At 57.8% G+C, this 21,502-nt stretch overlaps 1 protein-coding gene across 1 annotated transcript; it reads left to right on the top strand.

The window, feature by feature from the left end:
• Window positions 1–1,158: 1,158 nt before the first annotated feature.
• On the top strand, window positions 1,159–18,922 carry LOC128138162 (adenylate cyclase type 10-like; the record flags this gene model as incomplete). The annotated part of the gene is made up of 23 exons (XM_052779469.1): window positions 1,159–1,285; window positions 2,423–2,461; window positions 3,109–3,252; window positions 3,975–4,180; window positions 4,618–4,711; window positions 5,029–5,117; window positions 5,688–5,879; window positions 5,994–6,115; window positions 6,753–6,829; window positions 7,133–7,322; window positions 8,234–8,286; window positions 9,714–9,867; window positions 10,588–10,780; window positions 11,303–11,389; window positions 11,835–12,118; window positions 12,742–12,872; window positions 13,744–13,869; window positions 14,905–15,159; window positions 15,857–16,195; window positions 16,993–17,207; window positions 17,594–17,701; window positions 17,859–18,037; window positions 18,719–18,922. Coding segments are annotated over 23 exons (3,582 nt in total), but the record flags the coding sequence as incomplete, so codon positions are not given.
• Window positions 18,923–21,502: the final 2,580 nt, after the last annotated feature.

Here is a 21,502-nt window from a genome sequence, read left to right as displayed (position 1 = left end):
CCCAATGCCTCATTTTCAAGGTCCAAAGAATCATTTTTACAATCCAGCCCTTTATCTTTAGGGTCCTGAAGCCACATTTCAAGGGTCCAAATACCCATTTTTAAGGTCCACCCCCCCCTTTTACAGTACAACCCCCACTTTTAGAGCCCCAAGCCTCATTTTGTAGCTTCCAAAGCCTCCTTTTTGGGATCCAGTCTGCAATTTGGAGGGTCCAAATGCTCATCCGGAGGGCCCGAAGCCTCATTTTAGGGGCCAAACTCCTCCTTTAGGGTACGAAGCCTCATTTGGAGCCTCCAAAGACCCATTCTTAGGGTGCAAGGCCTTAGTTAGGTCGCTGCAAATTCAGCAACGGGTCGCTGCGCAAGCCTCCCTTCGGCACTGTCCTCCAAGAAGTGGGGTGGCGCTGGCTGCCTCCGAGTCAGCGGCTCAGCGTCAAGGAGGGAGACTGGGCCACGGCGGCAGCTGCTCAGCAGGCGATGACATACGGAGGATGTCGCTGCTAGCTGATTGTGTTGCTTGAGGACAGAGGATGGGTAAGTAAGTGATGACCTACGGAGGAGGTCACTGCCGGGTGATTGTGACCACCGCCGTGAGGGCGGAGGGCCAGTTGTCGCGCACAGAGGCCCCGGGCTCACTGTGCAAGTCGCACTGTGTGGTGAGGTCCTCGTCCTCCCAGCTGGGCACGGCCATCTTCTCCTGAGGTACCCCGTGTGCCACAGGGCGCTGATGATGGCTTCTGCCTGGGAGAGGAACCATTACCACTCACAGCTGGAGAAAGCAGCAGCTTTCCTCCCCAGTCTCATTGTTGAGGACTGTCTCAGGAGTGACAATCCCATTCAGACTGTCCACGGAGTGCTGCTCTTTGCGGATATTTCAGGTGGGGGGAGCAGGGAGGAGCAACCACGGACAGGAGCCTTTTTGGGCCACACTAGGCCCTTTGGAGCCCTGCCCCGGCTCCTCAGACAGAGTGGCCGTCTTGTCACTGCTGAGGTCTTCTGCTGGGATGCCCAAAGAGAGGGGGACGGGTTATGTTGGGCGGTCAACCGCTGCCACCGCCAGCACTGAGCCAGCGCGTGGGAAGGTGTGACCTACAGGTTCTCGGGCCGGGCAGCATGGAACTGGCTGCCGGGTCCTTTGGCCCACGTGGGCATTTCCTGACTTCTGGGTGTCCCTGTTACAGGTTTCACTGCTTTGTCAGAGAAATTCATCCAGAGGAGCGGCCCAGACAGAGGCACTGATGAGCTGGCGCAAACCCTCAATGACTACCTGTGTGACATTTTGGAGGGTAAGAGCCGTGCCGCGGGACTGTCTGGCAGCGGGCCGTGAGGCTGCTCATGGAGGGTGGAGGTGGACATGCTGGGCAGCCTGGTCCTGCCTCCTTGCAAGGGCTGGGGCTTTCTGTGGCCTGCAGGAACAGCCAGGGTGTCCTGGTGAATCAAGACCGGCACAGGTCCTTTCTGCTCCCCACTGTGGCCGAGGAGGCACCCGCTTTCTCAGCAGCTTCCTCTGTGCTTCTGGCATGAACACCCGGCTCGGTGATGCATTAGTGCCCAGAGCAGGCTGGGGGCATCCAGCAAGCGCCAGCACGCGAGTGACCTGAGGATGCTGGCGCTGATATACGTGTGTGTGTCTGTGTGTGTGTGTGTGTGTGTGTGTCTGTGACACCCTCACGAGCCCCTTTTCACGGGGGACATCTTGACCCTTCTAAGCTGACCGTGAGCACATTGTGGCCACCTCTTTGGCAGCACCTGTAGAGCAAAGCAAGAGAGTCCTCAAAGATGATGAAGGGTCTGGAGCATCTCTCCTACGAGGAAAGGCTGAGAGAGCTGGGACTGTTTAGCCTAGAGAAGAGAAGGCTTGGGGGGTGATCTTAGTAATGTGTCTAAAACCTGAAGGGAGGGTGCAATGAGGACAGAGCCAGGCTCTTTCCAGTGCTGCCCAGTGTGAGGAGCAGAGGCCACGCCCCAGGCATGCACTGAAACACAGGCCGTTCCCTCTGTACGTCAGGAAAGACTTTTAGAGTGTGAGGGTGACTGAGCGCTGGCACAGGTTGCCCAGGCAGCTTGTGGAGTCTCCCTCGTTAGAGCTCTGAAAAAATGATCTAGCCACCGTCCTGGGCAGCTGGCTCTGTGCAGCCCTGCTTGAGCAGCAGGGTTGGACCAGATGGACCCCAGAGGTCCCTTCCAGCCTCCACCTTTCTGAGATCTGGTGGCAGCTCGCAGCCCTGCCTCCCTGCCTGCTGTGCACGTACCAGGGCTGTGGCCCCTGTGAGCCTGGGAGGCAGGCCAGAGCGGTGCTTTCCTGAGCTGTGCCCCACGGTGCACCCTCACCTGGGTGCTCCTCTCGGGGTAGAGGGGCTTGCTCTGTGGCTTCTGGAAGAAGGTGCCCACGTGACTCTTCCTTTCCTTCTCTCTGTCCGCAGAGATGCTGATTTTTGGAGGAGACATCTTTAAGTTTGCTGGTATGTACGCAGGACGACGATGCCCACGTGTGCTGACCTGCGGCATTTAAGCGCTGTGGCGGCCGTTTGCTGTGCTCTCCTTCTCAAGAGGCTCTGTGCAGCACCTTGAGCCAGCTTCCTGGCCACTCACGCCCCCCCCGTGCAGTGCCCTTTCTCCAGGCTTCTCTTTCTCCCTGGGCCTGCCTGCCTCCGGTTTGGCTTTGGCAAGGGCTGTGGCCTCCCTCATTCTGCCCCTGCTGGTAGGACCCTGGGCTGGGGGTGGGGGCAAGGAAGCACTGAGAGGAGGAGACCCCCTAGAAAGCACAGCCAAAGGTGTGTGTCGGGGGGGTGGTGAGGGGCAGGGAGGCCCTGGTGGTGGCGGAGCTCGGGCTGCCAGGCTGCGAGGGGAGGAGGCGGCCCTGGTGTGCTGCAGCTGCAGAGGAGCGCTCGGGGCAGGGGGTGCCACCGCTGCCGGCTGTCGGCCGCCGTGGCTGGCCCGGGAGAGGAGCGGTGTGCCGGTGCCCAGGGTTTGGCCCTCCAGGACGATGCCCTCCCACGGGCCCATCTTCCTCAGCACGTCGGCCGGTTTCTGCTGTCCCTGCCGCTGAGCGTAGGTCGGGGAGAGTCAGGTCTCAGCAGAGCCTTTACCTTTCCCTCACTTTCCCCAGGGGATGCTGTGCTGGTGCTGTGGAGAGCACCATCCCAGGAGCTGGCTAAGACCATCAGCCTGGTGCTGCAATGTAGCCGGCAGATCCAGAGGAAGTATGGGAATCGTGACACGCACGTGGGTCAGAAGGTCCGACTGAAGATAGGTACGGGCGCTGTGGCACGGGGTGCTTCTCGCTGGCAGGGAATGGGGGGATCCGTACTGGGGCTAGTGCCAAAGGAAAGCATCTCCTGCGAGCATTTAAGGGGCCAGCCGTAGTCTGGGCGGGGATGGGAGACCAGGCCTGCTGGGTTTGCGTGCATTTGCAGCTGCAGAGGAAGCTTAAAGGCAAAGCGGGCGTCAGATCAAGTATGAGGGTCCTTGAATGTCTGATTTAGCACAGATGTCTGTGGGAGGTAGTTATCTTTCCATTTTTTCAGGTGGGGGCAGCTCTGCATCCTTTGCCCTGCTGGATTCTCCCCTGCCTCTCACAAAGAGCAAAGGGGAGCTGCTTTGCACATGGCTCTGGGAAGGGCTTTGGCAGGCTGTCGTGTGTTCTCAAGCAGACAGCTACAACCTGCCTGCATGTTGGTGGAGCAGGCAGTGACCAAGCCCGCCTGGTTTGCTGGGCTTCTGGGCAGGCTGCTGGGCTTCTGGGCAGGCAGCTGGCTAAGACAGCCGGCACTCTCAACACACTGCCTCTTTCTAGACACCCGTTTCAGGGACCTGTGTCAGTATGCCCCTGAGGAGGATGGAGGATGCCCTCCCCTTCCATAATGCCCTCCCCACTGGGCTTCAGATTAGGTTCTGAACAGCTGAGATGCTGGGGGCTGTAGAGCTCCAAATCTTCCCTGTGTCAGTGCTGCTTCTCCCTCTCTCTCTCACCAGGGATCTCTGCAGGGCCCATGGACTTCCTGCTAGTGGGAGACAGGAGGCGGCAGTACTTCTTGATCTGTGGCCAGGCCCTGGATGAAGTTCGTGAGGCCGAAGAGCTTGCGAATGCAGGTGAAGTAATCCTCTCGGCCACCTCCTGGGAGCTCTGTGAGCAGCACCGGCTCAGGACCAGGCGCCTTGCAGGCAAAAGAGCTGTGAAGGTAGGTGGATGGGATGGCCTGTAGAGCCATTTTGAGGACCCAGACCTGGACATGAAGGAGGGAGGTGTCAGAAGGCTGAGGAGCTGGATGTGGAGAGAGTTGGGGCTGTGGAAGTGGGTAGGCAGCTGAAGCTCTTGTCCTTCCATCTCAGGGGTAACGGTGGGCTGGGCTTGCTTGGTTTGAGGGGTCGGGAGGCACTGGGAGGGTTTTGGCCCCACCAGCAATGTCCTCTGTGGGTCATGGCGCTGTGGTTGACAGCTGGGGGATGCTTGGATGATGCCTGCCCAGCTCCGGTGCTTCTGAGGAAGCACTGCTGTCCCATCCAGCCAGGTGGGCTTGTTCTCCCCTTTTCTGGGCAGTGACGGTGGAGGGCGGGCTTTGTCCCCTGGGACTCCTGGGGAGGCCAGTGGCAGTGCCTTCACGCCGTGTGTCTTCAGGTTACAGGCATGGATCGGATGTCTTGGTCAGAATGCCAAGACGCTTTACGCGAGCTTGTGCAACACCCAAGGAGCCGCCGCTTGGAAGGGGAAGGTGAGTGCCAACTTCACCTAGTTCGCGGATTGCCTGGAAAGGTGGGGCCTGGCTGCTTCAGGGGCCAGAGAGGAACCACCCCCGCCCTCTTCCTCCTTTCGGTTAGCACTCATGCTTTTGGCCCTCCTGTGCATCAGCTGGGGCAGTGGCTGCTGCTGCCTTCTCCCTCCAGGGGACAGCACTGCCGTGAGCATCTGGAGGTGGCAACATGAGCAAACGCAGAAGACTCTTTCTCCCCCATTTCCAGTGCCAGCCCCTGCTTTCCGACACCTCGTAGTCCCATCCTCCCAGCAACCACCTGCTTTTTCTCTCCTCAGGTGCCATGAGGCCCGCTCTTCCCCTGCCCAGCGGCCCTAATGCGCACGACATGCTTAGCAAGTACATATCAGAAGCTGCTCTCAGGAAGGTACGTCCAGGCCACCACTGCTGGGGGCTGCATTTTTGGAGGGCAGAAGAAGTGGTGCATTGCAGAGATGGAGTTCTCACGAGAACAGACAAACAGAAGAAAACGCACCCTGAGACGACAACGCGGGGAAACTGAGCCAGGGGGCACTGGTGCTGCACCATTGCGTGTGTTGTTCTCAGAGAGATACGGGTGGTGGGAGGCAGACTTCTGTCTGTCTGTCTTTTCTGTGGGTATGGTTCTGGATGTGCTGCGGTCGTGACAGTGGGATAAAGGGGAGGTTGCACTGAAGTCCCCAGAGCATCCCTGTGGGTCGCCCCTCATGTCCATACCTGTCCCAGGATGGGGTGTTACCTGAGCAACATTCTCTCCTTTGTCATTTGCGTTAACGATTCGGTATCCGCCTGCCACAGGCTGGGCAGCCTGCCCGCCATTTGCACCGAGAGGAGGATTTAGCCCTTCCTCGGGTAGTACCTGCTATTGCCAGTATGCCTGCTCTCCCTCGGTATCTGGTATGGGGAGTAAGCCCCCGGGAGAGCAGGCTGGTGAAGCCGTCGTGCTCTTGTCTTCCAGCTTGATGACAGAGTGCCGCTGGACCTCTTCTCTGAGCTACGGCCAGTCACCAGCCTCTTCGTCCAACTGCAGTTGACTGCAGGTATCAACGCAGCGGCCATCCACACCGTCGTCCACGATGCCAGCAGGATGATGCTGGAAATCCTCTGTCCTCACAAAGGCGAAATCAACAAAATCGTCCTGTTTGATAAAGTGAGTGTGTGGGAGCAATCGCTTCCCCCCACCCTGAGAGGGTGGGCGGTGAGCAAGAGGGAGAGGCTCCCTCTTAGGCACTGTAGCAAGATGTGCTGCATCTGTCCTTGGCAGGGCTGCACGTTCCTCTGTGTGTTTGGCCTCGGCGGAGAAAAGCTGCCCTACGAGAGCATTCATGCCTTGCAGAGTGCTATTCAGATCTTCAATTCCTGCTCCACCATGCTCATGGAAACAAAGTGAGCGTGTGGTGGGGGTGCATGCTGCCTGGGATGGTGCAAGGGGGCTTCCCAGAAAGAGACGCGTCTTCTAGCTTGCTCTGCCTCGTCCCTGGGAGGAAGGAGGCCAGTGCCCTGAGAGGTGGCAGGCGAGCCCCGGGCTTAGCCCTCGGCAGCCAGGCGGAGTCCCTCCAAGCACACCCTGCTAGCCACCGTGCTGGAACGAGCCCTTGCAAGGGCGAGAGGCTCCTTGGTGCCAGAGGCAGGCCCTTCTGGGCGACTGGCCCACGAACGGGATGGGGTCCAGCCACCTGATCTCAGGTTGCTGCCATCGCAGGCAGTGACATCATGGGTGCCTTCTTCCCTCCCTCTTTGCTCACGAGAGGGCTGTGGCCTTCTGCAGGTTGCAGCTCAGGGAATGTGGCCTCAGGGGAAGCGTCCAAAACATCCCACGTGCGCTCTACCCCTGTCCTTTGTCCCTTGCAACGTGGGTATGTTGCGCCCCTGAGCTCTCCACGTCCCCAAGACCCACGCTGGCCGGACAGGATGGCGGGTGGCCCAGGCTAGCGCCGAGGGGAGGTGCGGGAAGGGATGAATCTGGGCGGGCAGGACTGCGCCTGGGGCGCTGCTGAAGCTGCGCTGTTTCCCTGTGTGCCAGGGCGGTGTCTGTTGCAGTTACCAGTGGGACGGTGTTCTGCGGAGTCACCGGCCACCCTCTGAGGCATGAATACACAGGTAGGAGGCGTGCGTCTGAGGCGCGGGAGGCTGGCGTGGGCCTGCTTAAGCATAGCACTCTGGAAGAGGAAGGCGGGCTGGGAGAGGGCTTTCCCAGCAGCCGGTCAGGAGCGGCCCAGGCAGTGCGGGTCCTGGCCCGTGGCAGGAGAATGGGCTCTGTGGCCGTTTGTTCCCCTGGGTTCTGCTGATCCCGCTGTGGGGTTGGCCTGTGCTGGAGGTGAGGCAGCCATTGGCCTGGAAGGGCGCCACGGGGCAGGTCGCACGGAGATGTCAACGCACGCGCGCTCTCTCTCTCTCTGGCAGTCCTTGGCCACAAGGTGAATTTGGCAGCCCGGATGATGGTGCACTACCCTGGGCTGGTGTCCTGTGATGCAGTGACCTACGCCTCCTCTCGGCTGCCCCCTTACTACTTCAAGGAGCTGCCGGAGAGAAAGATGAAAGGCCTCAGTCGTCCTGGCACTGTCTATCAATATGTGGGGATCACCAAGAAGAGGTGAGTGACCTCTGAGAGGGCTGGATGAGGGGATTGTGGCATCAAGGGTGCAGCCTTGGCCAGCAGAGAGGAATTAGGCAGAGAGAGACCAAGCTGGTCTCCCTTGCCTGTGGCTGAGACGGTGAGAAGCCCTGGCGCGGGAGGCTTTTTGCCTCTCTCCCCTGCTGTCTCCTGCTGCTAAGAGAGCGGGAGTGAAGCCACAGGGATGGGGAAGGTTTGCCTGTCTTGGCAGACACAACCTGGCCTTGCAGGCTCTGTCCAAATGGCTTTCAACTGTGCTTGCTCCACCACGTGCCCTGGTAATGCTGACCCAAGGAGGTTTTTGTCCCGGCTGCTTCCGAGCAGGAAGCTTTGGGCCAGCCTGTTTCCCATGGGGAAGTGTTGACCATGGGGACACTCTTCCTCATGTCTTCCTGCTGAAATGTCAGCTCTTCCTCTGGGCCAGGTTTTGACCTTCTCTTTGGATGACGGTTTGAATGTTAACATTGCCATCTCTTGGAAACTACAGGAGGACTTGAGCCAAAGGTGCTAAGGTGCTTGGCATCCCAACCCGTTGAGTGACACAAGTCCTCCTTTGCAAGACACTTGTTTCTCTTTGCCAGCGTGTGCTAGCCAACAGCACGCCCTGGCTCCTTTCACATGTCTCCGATGTCTCTTGGTTTGGCCTCTGGTGGTGGACTCTTGATACGTTCTCCTGTCCTGCCATGGCCGTTGGGCTTCTTTATGCTTGAAGCTGTCCTAGCGTGCAGCTTGAACTATGGGTGGGGGTGCATACAGGGGAAAACATGCTGCTCGGAAGAAAAGCAGGTGCACGAGGAGCACATCCTGCCCCTCTACGCCAGGCTGCTTCTCTGTGTCCCCTGGCTTCTCACCAGCTAATTGACCTGTGTTTTCTTTTCCCCTGCTTCTAGCATATTTGGCATGGGTCTTGCCAAGAAGAGGTCAGAGTACGCCCCCTTACTGGGTAGGTGGAGAATGCCTTGCTCTTCTGAAGCCCAGTTTCTTCCCCTCGGTAACTTTTAGTGCCATGCTGGGAAGGGAGAAGCTTTTGCCGGGGCTGGTGTTGCCTGCAGCGGCCCTAAGGAAGTGCGGCCTCTCTTGGCCCCTACTTGGTTGATCTCTTTGGGGTGGAAAGCAGGGTGAGGCGCCTGGTGCTGCCTTGCCGTGCTCCAGACCTGTACGAAGGTACCTTTCAGCTACGGAGCTGCTCGCACCTGGGGGCTATGTCTTTGGGATCAGGAAAGAGATTGCCTTCTGCCAGACTGATGGAGAGTTCCGGTGGTGGGTTCTCCCCCTTGTACTCCTCAGAGATCCTTTCTTGGCATCATCTGGGCGTAGACATGGAAACGTCAGGACACACGGGGTGCCTTTAATCACTCGGTGTCTTGCTGGAGGTTTTGGGCCCTGTTACAGGTTAACCCCGGGAGGCAGCTCAGCCCCACAGAGCCACTCGCTCCCCCCAGTGGGATGGGGAAGAGAATCGGAAGGGTAAAAGTGAGAACAGTGCTGGGCTGAGACACACACAGCTTAATAGGTAAAGCAAAAGCTGTGCAAGCATGCAAGGCCGAATCAGGCATTCGTTCCCTGCTTCCCATCGGCAGGCAGGTGTCTAGCCATTTCCAGGAAAGCGGGGCTGCATCGTGCGTAACGGTGACTTGGGAAGACAAACGCCTTAACTCCAAACGTCCCCCCTTCCTCCCTCTTTCCCCCAGCTCTTCTTGCCAAGCACCGCATCATATGGTATGGAATAGGCCTTTGGGCAGTTGGGGTCAGCTGTCGTGGCTGTGCCCCCTCCCAGCTTCTTGTGCGCCCCCAGCCTGCTCGCTGGCGGGGCGGCGTCAGAAATGGTAAAGGCCTTGACGCTGTGCAAGCACTCTTCAGCAATAACCGAAACAGCGTTGTGTTAGCAACAGCCGTGTCTGGTCACAAATCCAAACCAGAGCACCGTAGGAGCTATCACTGAAGAAAATTCACTCTAGCCCAGCCAAAAGACACTGAAGATGCTGCCTCGGCTACCAGGAAGTGCCCTGTGGCTCATGCTACAGCAAGGAGATGCTGCAGCGACTCGCATCATCTCTTCCAGTCTTGTGCTGGATCACTGCGGGGAGTTGCATGGGGCCAGCTGAACCTCTGTGCCTGTGGGAGGGCAGAGGGTGGTGGGACGGGGAAGAAGGCATAGGAGCTGCGCTGTGGGGCAGGCGGGCCCCCTCCCGCTCTGAGGAAGGCAGAGGTAAAAAAGCTGGGATGAGAGGGCAGGAAGGAGGCCTGGCTGTAGGCAGGCTGGTGGAAGTGGTGGCGGGACAGGGAACTGCGGTGGAGGGTGCCAGCCAAAGTGACATCTCTCTGCTTTTCAGCACACCCAGCAGCTGGTTTTCTTGTTTGTCTTCACAGGTCGGGAGAAGGAGATTGACCTCTTTGGCAGCTGCTTGAAAGCCTATGAGGACTTAGGACAAAGGCACATCCTGGCATTTGAGGGCACGATGGGCTCCGGAAAGAGCCACTTACTTACCGAACTGGCCTATTTAGGCCAGGCTGCTGGCCACAGGTACAGGTTTTTGACCTCTAGCTTTGGGACGCTGCCCCTGCCCATCACCTGGCAGGCATAGAACATTCCGTCCCCTCTGCCGGTGCGCCTGGCCCTTGGACTGCAGCCTCTCGAGAAAGCCTCCTGGAGACACTCCCTAGGAGCACCTGCATGCTCTGCTCCCGCCTCTACATCTCTGGGGAGTTGGAGGTGGCTTCTTGAGCCATGCCCTTTCCTCCTTCACTTCTGGGCCAGGCACAGATAGAAAGAAAGAGCCCAAGCCCAATGCTTTTCATCTGCCTCCAGACCCAACAGACAGCAGGGTGGCCTGTCTCGGAAGCTCTGCTTGCCCTCTGCCTGTTTCCCAGAAGGAGCACTGGGGCAGAAAAGCCTTCCTGTGGTCTGGGAAGCAGGCTGCTAAGGTCTGGAGCCCAAAGGCAAAGCCGCCACTTGCTCCATCCTTGCCCCTTAGCCCCATGAGTTCCTCTGCAGGGGGACGTAGCGAGACCTGGGCCGGCGCTGGGGAGACGCAAGAGTCTGGACCCGGCTCTCCCGGTGGCTTGGCAGCAACTGCCCCTCTGTGCCCTTTCTCGTATGAGGAGCGAAAAGCTTGGCCTCCTCTGGGAAGCACTTTGAGACGAGTGGCTGACGAGCCCCACCCCCCAAGGGCATCTGCACCCCTTTTGTCTTAGAAGGCTTGGGCTGTTGGGGATCTCAGTCCCCTTTGCTTTTGCACGGCAGGGTAGTTGCCATGGAACTGCTAGAGGTCAACGTGAGGCAGTCCTTCTGTGCCATCCGTACGCTGATGGCCAGGGCCCTGGGCCTCCAGGACTGTGAACACTGCGGTGCCAGGCAGCGCACGCTGCAGACAGTGCTCCGCGGGACAATTGAAGAGAGCAGCTTTTGCCTCCTCAATGACATTTTCCTTGTCGAGGTGAGAGCAAGAGGCCTCTCTGGCCCCTGGAGAAGGCCTTCTCGTGAGCTTTTCTGGGTCTGATGTTGTGTGGGCGCGCTGCTGGGAGTGCCTTAGCTCAGGGTTGGGAATCGTGGGGGTCATAGCACAGGTTTCCCATTCCTGGGCCCTGGGGGGCTCCCTTTCTGGGGTGAGTTCATGTCCCACGCTGCGTCTGGTGGTGCCCGGTGCCTTGTTCAGCACCTTGGAAGTGGCACTGGAGAGAGGCTGGTGCTGGGCGAGTGGTCTGCTCCAGCCAGCCCAAGCGTCCTACAGCCAGAGAACCAGCTCTTCAGCCCACCCCCAAGCCCCAGCTCTGCCAGCGACCCTCAGCAGAGGGCCTCTGCTTTAGGCTCCAGGTGAAGTCCCCACTGTGGCTCCTTGCACCTGTGCTGGGGAGAGGTAAGGTGCTGAGGCCAGCAGTTTGCTCTGCGGTCTTGCTTGGTGGGTTCGTGTGCCTAGCCCCAGAGCGATGCTCCTCCCTGACTCTGCTTTTCTGGCCAGTTTCCCGTTTCGGACAAGGTTCGCGAGATGCGTGGAATTGAAAGAAAAAAGGAGTTGCACTCGACTTGGGCAAAAGTGCTAGAGAAGGTGAGCATTTCTCCTTCCTTTCTTCCTCCTGGGTCAGAGAAGGAAAACAAGCCTGCTGGCTGCGGGCTCTGCACCACAGCAGTGTGAGCGGGTGGGAGGACCACACGCCCGGGCCATCGCCCTTCAGGGCCTGAGGAACGCCCCCCCCCCCCCCCCCGCAGCCCCACAAACACACCCCATAACTTTCCTCTTGTCAAGTGTACCCTGGACAAGGAGCAATGGCTTCTGCATTCCCTTGCCCAAGCTGCCTCCTTCTGCAGGTCAGGTGGTGTTAGGTGTGACCTTAAAATCTCAAAGAAATTAAGAGTCAGTAAGCTTCTGAGCAGGGAAGTGGCTGGGGAGAGACTTCCGAGCATCCTCTCAAGAGACAGAGGCTCAGTCTCCTCCCCTGCAAGATACTTGGGATTCCACTGGATTGCCCTCAGAACATCCTGCTTTTTTTCAGACCATTGGAGGAGAATTTGGCATATTCGTCATCGACAATGCCCATTTCATCGACCCTGCCTCCTGGAGTATCATGTCACCCGTGCTCCGAAATGTCTCCTACTTCATGGTCATGAGCTTAGCGCCGGGCTACGCAAGAACAGAGGGCTTTTGCAAAGCTGCAGCAGACAACACAACGTCCCAGAAAATCACCTATCTTCGTCTGGATGAGCTGAAACCTTCAGCTGTGGTGCAGACAGTCTGCCAGAACCTTAGAGTGGACAGCATCTCCAGGGATCTAGCGAGGTAAGTTCGAGGCGGGGGAGCTCTTCCTGAGGGCTTGAACCTATGCAGACCACGGACGGGAATCAGCCCCCAGGAAAGGGAGCGCAGGGCCACTAGAAGCATCACCGACTCTAGGGAGTACTCTAGGAGCTGGGTTGCTTGTTATGCCTTGTCCTGGCAGGCGCGAGCTGAGAGTGGGCCACTGCCGAGACACAGAGCGTGGGAGGTGTCAGCCCTTCGCGGCTGCACAGAGAGGAAGGGAGGAAGAGTCCTGAGCCCAGGCGTGGCTGGGCTGTGAAAAGGCCTTGGTCTAGGTGGCCGGGCTGTGGGGGAGATGCCCTGGGGCAGAGGCCTGCCCTGCTGCCAGAGAGGATCTAGGCTCCTGAGGAGAGGAAAGGCAGGGCTCGCTGCTCTGCGCTTTGGCCGTTGTCCACGATTCTTTTCCCATGGACTTGAGCGAAGGCTGGAGCTTCAGGGGGGCCCAAAAGCCTAAGCCAGCAGAGGACTGTCCCATTCAAAGGCGAGGTGCAGCTGTGACAAAGATGCTGGCTACCCTGTATTGCCCAAGTGACTCGCTGCCCACCTGAACCGTGTTTCACCTTACTCCCCTTGTGGTGGTCACTGCCGCGTCTGCTCCTGTCCAGGTTCCTGATCCAAAGAAGCTCGGGGATCCCGTATTACTGCAAGGAGCTGCTGGGCTGCCTTCTTTGCAACGACATGCTCCGCACCCGGAGGCGGGCTGAAAAAGCAGAGGACAACTGGGAGAGCCTGATCAGTAAGCACCTTTGCTGCTGACTAGCGAGTTGCTGCGGCGCATTCTCCGCAGCACAGTCTTGCCCCATCATTCCCCCGCGGGTCTGGGCAGAGTCAGATCTTGCAGCGGTGCAGAACGTGGTCTGGCGGAGGCGTGGGCTCCTGCGTGCCTTGCTGTTGGGACAGCCAAAGCAGGGGCTAGCGAGTTCTGGTGGCTTGGAGGGGCCTAAATTCTTGGGGCGGGGGCTGGGGGGCTAAAACAACAGGGGAAATGGTTCCAGAGCACATGTGTTTGTAGTGTTTCTTAGGCGTTCTAATGGGCACGGAATTTACCCTGGCCCAACGCCAGCTCACTTGAGAACAAACCCCAGCTTGAGGCGAGGGACGGGCCCGGGAAACTTGAATTCAAAACCATAAATCCCCACAAGGGTACTGGTAACGGAAGAAAACGGTGGCAATGCCACCGAGCACGCCATGCCAGCCGGAGTGCTGTGGCCTTGGGAACAGCCAGGGCTGATGCTACATTTTGCATGATCCCTGGCAATTTCCCTGGCTGTGGAGGTAGCCCTGTCGAAGGCAGCAATGCTGCTGCTTTCTGTCGCGGGGCATTCAGTTGCCCCCTAGGCACTCCAGAAGCTTTGACTGAGGGGCTGTTTGGGAAAGCTGGTCTGAAGGCAGAACACCTGTCTGTCCTGGGAGGGCTATGCAAAGAAATGCTTGCAGTGGGAACTGTTTTGCTGTGCTTAATGACCACGTTCAGCACATGCAGGTCCCTGCGCTTGCACTGGGCCACGTCAAGTGGGACTTGTCCCCTCTCAGGCGAATTTTGAAACATTTGCAAGCCGCAAGTTACTTTGCACATTGCCTTATTCGTGTTCTCTTGCTCCACCCAGCTTCTGCAGTTGAGGCTTCACCCCTCGCAGCAACCTCGAGCTCCAGCGCGGGGAATGATGGCAGGGTCTGCATCATCAGACCAGACGTGAACCCGGAGAACACGGTGCTGCCCACCACCTTGAAAGGTGAGGGACCGAGAGCCGCTCTGCCGGCTCGCGGCTGTGCTGGGGCCCCTTGGCGGGGCATTGGCTAGAGGGAGGCTGGGCGTTTGTGTGCTGCAGAGTCACCCTCTCAGCTTGGGGGCTCTGCTGGGAAGGTGGCTCCAGTGCAACCAGAAACAGGCCTGGGGTTGCGGGCAGCCATTTTCCCCTCCTGGGCGTGGACCAGCTGTGAGCCTGCTGGCTGCTTTCCAGCAGCAGGTAGGAGAGAAAAGGCTATTGGTGCAACACTAGGATGGCTCCCTTTTCTCACAGAAACAAATGCTTTGCTGGGAAAAGTCTTTGACTTGCCGCTGACTCAGCTGTGATCGCGGCTTTGCCCTCGCTATTTTCTTCTTAAGCTCCCCAGCTAACGGTGCTCTCGAGGCACTTAATCCAAACCAAATCCATTGGTTTTTTTCTGTGGATTGGCACGGAAATCCCCCCATAGCCAGGGGAGCTGGATGGGGGAGCCGTCAACGACTGTCCCTCCTCTCTAGCCGTAGCCATTTGTATGACCCTTGAAGAAACGTCATGCTAAAGCGTTCCTGCTGTTAAGTTGTTTTGTCCCGTCCCGTCCTGTCCCCCAAAACAATGAAAACCAAACGAAAGGCATAGTATTGTCTGGCCAAGTTAAGAGAGCCACTGTGGGGAGTTCTGCGTCCACCTCTGCGCTGGGGAAGGTTCTCTGTTTTCTGTGTGCGCTGTTGGGCAAAAGCCTACTCCAGATGCGGTAGGGCGCATCATGGATGCATGTACCTGCTGGATCCTGCCCTCCTCACCCCAGGTGGGCGAGTGTTTGTTCGAGCGTCTCGCTCTTCCCCAGGCCTTGTGGCCTGTGATTCCAACAGGTGCGGAGCCATTTTGAAGATGCCTGCCCTGGGTTGCAATTGCCCAGCAGGTGCGGTGCCGAGGAGAAGAGGCCAAAGTCGACCCCGTTTCATGTGTTGAGACTTTCCAGCCTCTCCAGCCTCAGCATGGGAAACAGGCAAGAGAGAAAGAGGTGTTGCTTCTTTTTGACAGAGATTGTGCTGGCCCAGCTGGACCGGATAAAGCCACTGAAGCAGATGGTTTTGAAGTTTGCAGCTGTCATCGGGCCAGTGTTTACCACCCAGCTGCTGTCGCACATCCTTCCTGACGGCATGAGGCACAAGACGAATTGCTTGTTGGACATGCTGGTGAGCGACAGCATCCTTAAGTGGCTGAAAACCACAGAGGTGCCAGAAGATGTCCGAGATCCTACCAAGGGGCCAGGCACCTCTCGGCAGGCAGGGAGTGGTAAGTGGTAGCAGTAAAGAGGCCAAGGGAGCTCCCAGCTGTGTCCTGGTGGGGCTCCCCAGGGCATGGTGCGCTTCCCCCCTCTGCCCCAGTAATGGCTGGGTGGAGCTCAGGCAGGCATGGGGGTTCGGGATGGCTTGTTCAAAGATCTTACAAGTCAATCTCAAAGAAGACTAGCTTTGCGCTGGAGGGAAGTTCCCACCAGCCGTCCCAAGTGCCTCTGCTCCTCTGCCTTCAAGTGCTGCTCGTAGCGCAGGCACGGGAGGGCATCTGGAATCACCGATATCCTCTCCCAGTTGCCTGCGGCATCCAGATCAAAGATGCCCTCCAAAGTGCCCCAGGGCCTTTGAGAGGCTTTTGTTCAGCTTTGATTCCCCTGTGGTGCAGCAGGGGAAGCTCAGGAGGCTGGGGACTGCCTTGCCAAGAGCGGAGAGAAAGCACTGGCCGGGGCTTGCTTCGGCTGGCGGCAACATCCCCAGCTCCTGTCTGGAGCACAGCTGAGCGCTGTGTCCCCAGGGCTGTGCTAGCATCAGCAAGGCAAGGCGGGCCCTTTCGCCTCGTCCTGCAAGGCTCGGTGTGCAGCAGCGCCGGTTTGCTGCTAAGGATGCTCACCAAGGCACGACTTTCATGCCCCGGCTGGGACGGCCCTGAGGCCTGGCCCCAGCTCAGGCTGATGCAAAGGCCCTTTGCCCTGCAGGTGTGGAGAGACCCTCTCCGAGCAAGAAGACCACGGAGCGGCAGTCTGGCGTGCTGGTCTTCCGTGTCCCACTGCTGCGGGAGGCTGCCTACGAGCTGTGGCCCGAGAGACAGCGGGTCGCCTTGCACCGCAAGTGCGCCGCCTTCCTGGAGCGGCACGCGCACAAATGCAAGAGCTGCGGCCAAGGGGACTTTGTTGCCTTCCACCGCTTCACCGTCACCAGCACCCGGGAGGGAGGGAGCAGTCAGGGCCCTGCTGAGCAGGGCGACCCTCGCAGCTGGGAGGCCTTGGTGCTGGCAGGAGAACAGCTGAAGAGGGATAGGACCCACGGCCCTGAGGGTATGCTGTGCACCATGCTCCGCAGCCTGGGCCCTCCAGGACCCCAGGGGGGCTGTGCTGGGGATGGGGTGGGAGGACATCTGCTAGGGACGAGCCCAGGAGGTGAGGATGGCCACTGCAGACTTTCGGCAGTGTGTCGGGACCCTTGCAAGGATCCTTGCGAGCCCGCTGGGAGAGGGAGAGTAGCTCTTCCCCTGTGGTATGTGAGGAGGTGTCTAACCCCCTGTTTTCTTTCCTGATGCTGCAGGTGCTCTGCAGCAGCAGCAGGCTTTCCTGGAGGAGGATTTTGGGTGAGCAGACACGGTTTTGATGATTTTGGAAGGCAGTGAGCTCAGGGTGTCCAGAGGAGACAAAGGAAGCGCCGCCATTTGGCTGCCGGTTGTGACTGCAGCTTAGGGAAGAGGCTTTCTGTGGGGTGGGAGCTGGGAGGAGATGGCCATGGAGATGAGGGAGTGCTTGAGGAAGCCCGTGGGCTCAGAGCCATCATCACACTACACTGGAGCAGCCCTTGCTTTCCGGTTCCTACAGAGTAGCACTGCAAAATCTGCAGGGGAAAACCTGCCCTGGGGACTCGAGTGGTTTGCCTGTGGGAAGAGGTGACAGAAAGCCCAAGCTTGTCTCTTTCTCCCTACCTACAAAGCACCTGTACGGGTCATACGTGCCCATGGCCTCGTGCTCTGCTTTGAACAAAGGGCTTCTGATGCCGTCTCTGTGGGGAGAAAGAGCAGTACAAGTGATGCCCGTGTATTCTTTGCTCTCTTCTTCTCCTGGGAACCGTCCTCTGACTAGTGTGGCAGGATGGTTTCTGGCAAAGAGCGAACAGACAGCTGAGCTGCCCAGCAAGACCAACAGGAAGCACAGCGGTACATGCTCCTGTGAATGCAAAGCCATCGTGGAATCGGTGCTTGTGCCTTTGGCTCGCCACTACGTGGCGATGGGCGATGCTGCCAGAGCCTTCTACTACCTTCTGGAGTCTGCGGCTGCCTACCTGCATGTCTCCAACAGCTACATGGTGAGTTGCCCTGCTTGCCAGCAGCCACTGTGCACAGAGTCCTGCCTGCCTGCCTGCCTGGCCGTTGCACTAGGGCGTGCCTTCGCGGGACCTCGGAAAGGAAATGCTGGGGTCAGACCCTGACTTTTTCCTCTGGTTTGCCTCTTCTGTGGCAAGAGACACAAGGCACTGTGCCCTTAGCACGAGGGGCATTAGCAGGGAGGCAGTCTGAAGGATCACTGGTGCCTGTCTGTGCTCTGAGACAGTGTGACTGTGTTTGGGCGGGCATCACCAGGGGGAGAAACAGGCCCTCCTAAGACAGATGCCAGAGGCAATGATGAGGGAGGACAAGGCTGGCCATGGGCTCTGCACCCACGCTCACCTGCTCTCTGTGTGCTTGCGCAAAGGCCCTCATGAAGCTGAACGAAGCGGAGGTCCTGAGGAACTCGCTGGAGAAGAAAGCAAATGTGATCGCCTGCTTTGAAGAGGCCACCTTCTTCAGCCTCAAAGGGGAGGTAAGAGACGGGCAGGTCTGGAGGGATCTCCTGGGGGACGGAGCTGGATGCCTTCCCCGGTTGCAGGGGATATCCCTGGCATCTCCAGCCACTTGGAGGTTCCTGCAGTCTCCTGGGCAACTAGTCCATATCGGGATGTTTCCCTTTTCCTCTGCAGGTCTGCTGGCATATGGGGCACATGAAGCTGGCAGAGAAACTGCTCAGGAAGGCTTTGAGCCTGCTCGGAAGACAATTCCCCCAGACCTCCACTGGAACCTTTGTCAGGTCTCAGGTGGAAAAGTTGCCGTGTGCCACTTGTGTTGCCAGAAGAGCATCCTCCCTTCCGCAGGAGGCCCGGTAAGAAGCAGAACTGAGAAGCCAGGGGAGGAAGAGCCATTTCCCACCTGGTCCCAGGCATCCCGGCCCAACCTGCCTAGGCTTGAGGCCACCCTGAACCTGACACATAGGCCTTAGCAGGACCGAGGCAGTAAGGAGCCACGTGCGGGTAGACCGGGGGACGCCAGAGCCCCACACTCCCTCCCTCCTTGCGCAGTCACGGGAACAAAGCACGCCCTTGGGTCAAAAGCAGCTTGCAGCTGGGGGTGTGTCTGCCGGCACGTGGCGGCTGTGGCAGGGGGTTGGTGGTGGCTGGCAACAGAGAGCTGTAAACGGGGAGTAGAGGCTGAAGAGGGGCAGGGGGTCTGGAGGCAGGACCAGGACGTGGGGAAGGAGCAGTAGGTGGAGGTGAGGTGTGAGGATGAGGAAGCTCAGAGGGTGATACCCCTTTTCCTGCCGGTTCCCAGCTTTGCTTGGCCCCCCTGGCACTGCAGTGCCAACACGCCCTCTCAGGCGGTCAGCTTCCCCTGACACCGCTTCGTTGTTTGCCCCCTTCCGCTCCAGCAGCCGCCCCTCCGTCAGCTCCCTTTCCTCCGAGGAGGTGCACCTGGCTTGTCCGCCGCCCTGCTTTCCCCCGGCCCTGTCCCATTTAGCACTGCACAGCTAGAGCCTCCGGGCCAAGCAGTTTCTCTCGTGTGGCAGGAGGAAGAGGCTAGCCTGGCTGCTGCGGCAGAGCTGCTGTCTTTCCTTACTGGAGCACCTCTTCAGCCTGGAGGGCACTTCCAGCGGACAGACGTTCTCCCTCCTGGCAGCGCGCATGAAGGCCAACACGGACAGGGCAGTGGACTCCTACCAAGCAGCAGACTCCTGCCACAGATAGACTTACAACAGAAGGGTGGCAATGAAGTTACCTCATTAGCAGCTCCGTTATTATGACCTTTGCTGGCGGGCCTTTCTTTCTTTCTGAGGCACGGAGTGATACACTGTCTTATCATTTCTGTTGATGGCTACTGCGGCTCCATCAGCGATGGCTACAGCTCTCTCGCAGGCCCTGGTGCAGAGTCCTGATGGAAGACGCTTCTGATTTGAGGTCACATTAAAACCAGAGACCTCTCAAACCCTAGCCCTCTCTGTTGTTCTTGCTCCTCACCGCCTACGTACGGTCAGCTGGCTACTGCTGCTCCCTGTCTTTCCCCCGCTAAAGGGGAGGGCTTCCCAGGGTTTGGGGGTGTCGCGTCCCAATTTCTCAGGACAATGACTCAGGTTTGCCGATTCCCAGGTCAGGATTAAGGTGAAACAACACCAGGAATCCTTTAACTCACAAAACTCAACTTTTATTCGCTCACAACAAGAATTGGCATGCTCACCGCAAGAATTCGCATGCTCCCAACAAAAATTGGCATGAAACTATGTTGGTAAACTAACATGTGATAACCGTACATCACCAAACATACACTACAGGCCTTGCTCATTTGGGAATCAGTTCGGGGAAGACAATGAGGAGAGCCCTCCCGTTGAGTCACGAGGTTCAGAGCAGACCCCCTTGCTTTCTAGGCTCCTTCTCAGAGAGGAGCCTAGGGGCGGCTGGATGCACTCTTAGTCCCAGACCTGGTCAACCGTTTATGCCTAAAGGGATAAGATGTAGGCATTATGGAAAAGGAGAGGGGGCGGGAGAGGGAGAGAGAAGAAGATTTCACCAGTCCTGGGTCCAGCATTGGTTCAGTCAGCCGAGGGGTCCAGGCAGCTGAGGGGTCCCGTTGCAGTGGGCTTGCACACCTGGGGCTTCAGTTTGTGTGTCCTTTTGTCATCCTTGCCCCTCCTTTGGGCGGGCACTCAAACTCCTTACACTAATTAGGTAGCCTTTGGGAAACAGGTCTGTGGGCTTGGGGGTTGTTTGGGGAGTAACTTCCCCTTGCCTGCAGATGTGACCTTTTGCCATGCATGGTGAGCTGCCCTGCTCAGCACATCAAGAGCAGCGTATCAGAACAGGGAGCTGTGCACCCTCCAGCATGCCCTCTCCTCCCCCTCCTGTTGGGGTGCTGATGGGCTGCTTTTCACCTGTGGTTCCTTGCTGGGCAGAGTTCCTTGTTATGTCCCCGCAGAACTTGCCCCACCACAATGTTTGAGACGTTAACTTTTTCAGTCCCTCACAGGGGTCCCAGGTTTGGGGTCCCCAGGGTTTGAGGGTCCCAGATTTGGGGGTTTCCAGGGTTGAGGGATCCCCAGGGCTTGGGGGCTCTGGGATCTGGGGGCTCCAGGGGTCTGGGGGTCCCAGGTTTGGGGGTCTCAAGCTTGGGGGAGTGCCTGGGGTTTGGGGGTCCCCAGTGTTTGGGGATGCTGGGTTGGGGGAGTTGCAGGGTTGGGGGGGTTGCCAGATTTGGGGGCTCCCATGTTTGGGCATCCTGGTTTTGGGGGTTCCTTGGTTGGGGGTCGCTGGGGTTTGGAAGGCCCGGGTTTGGGAGGTCCCAGGCTTGGGGGTCACCACGTTAAGGATCCACGGAAGTCTTAGATTTGGCTTCCAAAGCCTCATTTTGGTGGTCTGAAGGCTCTGCTGCAGTTGGCAAAGTCTCCTTCTTAGTTTCCAAAGCCGCCTTTTCAAGCTCCAAGGCCTCATTTGTATGATCCAGCCCGTTGCTTTGAGGGTCCAAGCTGCATCCTGAGTTTCCAAGCCCTCATGTTTAGGCTCCAAACCCCTCTTTTAGGGCCCAAAGCCTCAGTTTTAGAGTCCAAAACTTCGATTCCAGGGTTGAAAACCTCCTTCTTATGGTCCAAAGCCTCGCTTTTTTGGGCCCAGGGACTCATTTTTAGGGTTTTAATCTCTCTTTTAGGGTAGTATGCCTCATTTTTAGGTTTCAAACCTTCATTTTTAGGACTGAAAGCCACTTTGTAGAGTTCAAAGCTTCGTTTATAAGGCCCGAACACACATTTTTCAGTCCCAAAGCCTCATTTTGAGTGTCCAAATACTCATTTTAGGGTCCCAACTCTTATTTTTGTTAAGAAATCCTCATTTTGGTGGTCCAAAGCTTTATTTAGAAGCTCCAGAGCCTCATTTCGGGGTCCACAACCTTGTCTCTAAACTCAAATTTTGAGGGTCCGAACCTGATTTTCAGGGCCCCATGCCCACAAAATCAACACTTAAGTACCTAAGACAAGGACTTGCAGGTGTCACCTGCAGGTCCTAAAGCTGGCACCAGAAGTGCTCATTAGGAAGACACAGGCACACCTCAGGATGTCCACAGCCTCAGGAAAATCATGCTTCAGCTGATTGCATTACCAAAGGAAAAACCTAAGTATTCAGAGGCCCTTAATATTCAGTTTGCTTATGCCGGCAATATAGGACAACTCCCTCCAAAAGAACCCATGAAGATAGCAAAAGAAAGAGAAGTATTTGTAAATCTTCTTGTAATTTTTATGTATTACATGAATAATAATTAAAATGTATTATTATTGTTGGTGGTGTTGTTTCTATCGTTACTATTATCTCCC

This window comes from Harpia harpyja (assembly GCF_026419915.1).
Source record: "Harpia harpyja isolate bHarHar1 chromosome W unlocalized genomic scaffold, bHarHar1 primary haplotype SUPER_W_unloc_3, whole genome shotgun sequence".
Classification (NCBI taxonomy): domain Eukaryota; kingdom Metazoa; phylum Chordata; class Aves; order Accipitriformes; family Accipitridae; genus Harpia; species Harpia harpyja.
Note: the sequence above shows the minus strand (reverse complement) of the source record. Positions and strands in the feature narration are given on the sequence as shown.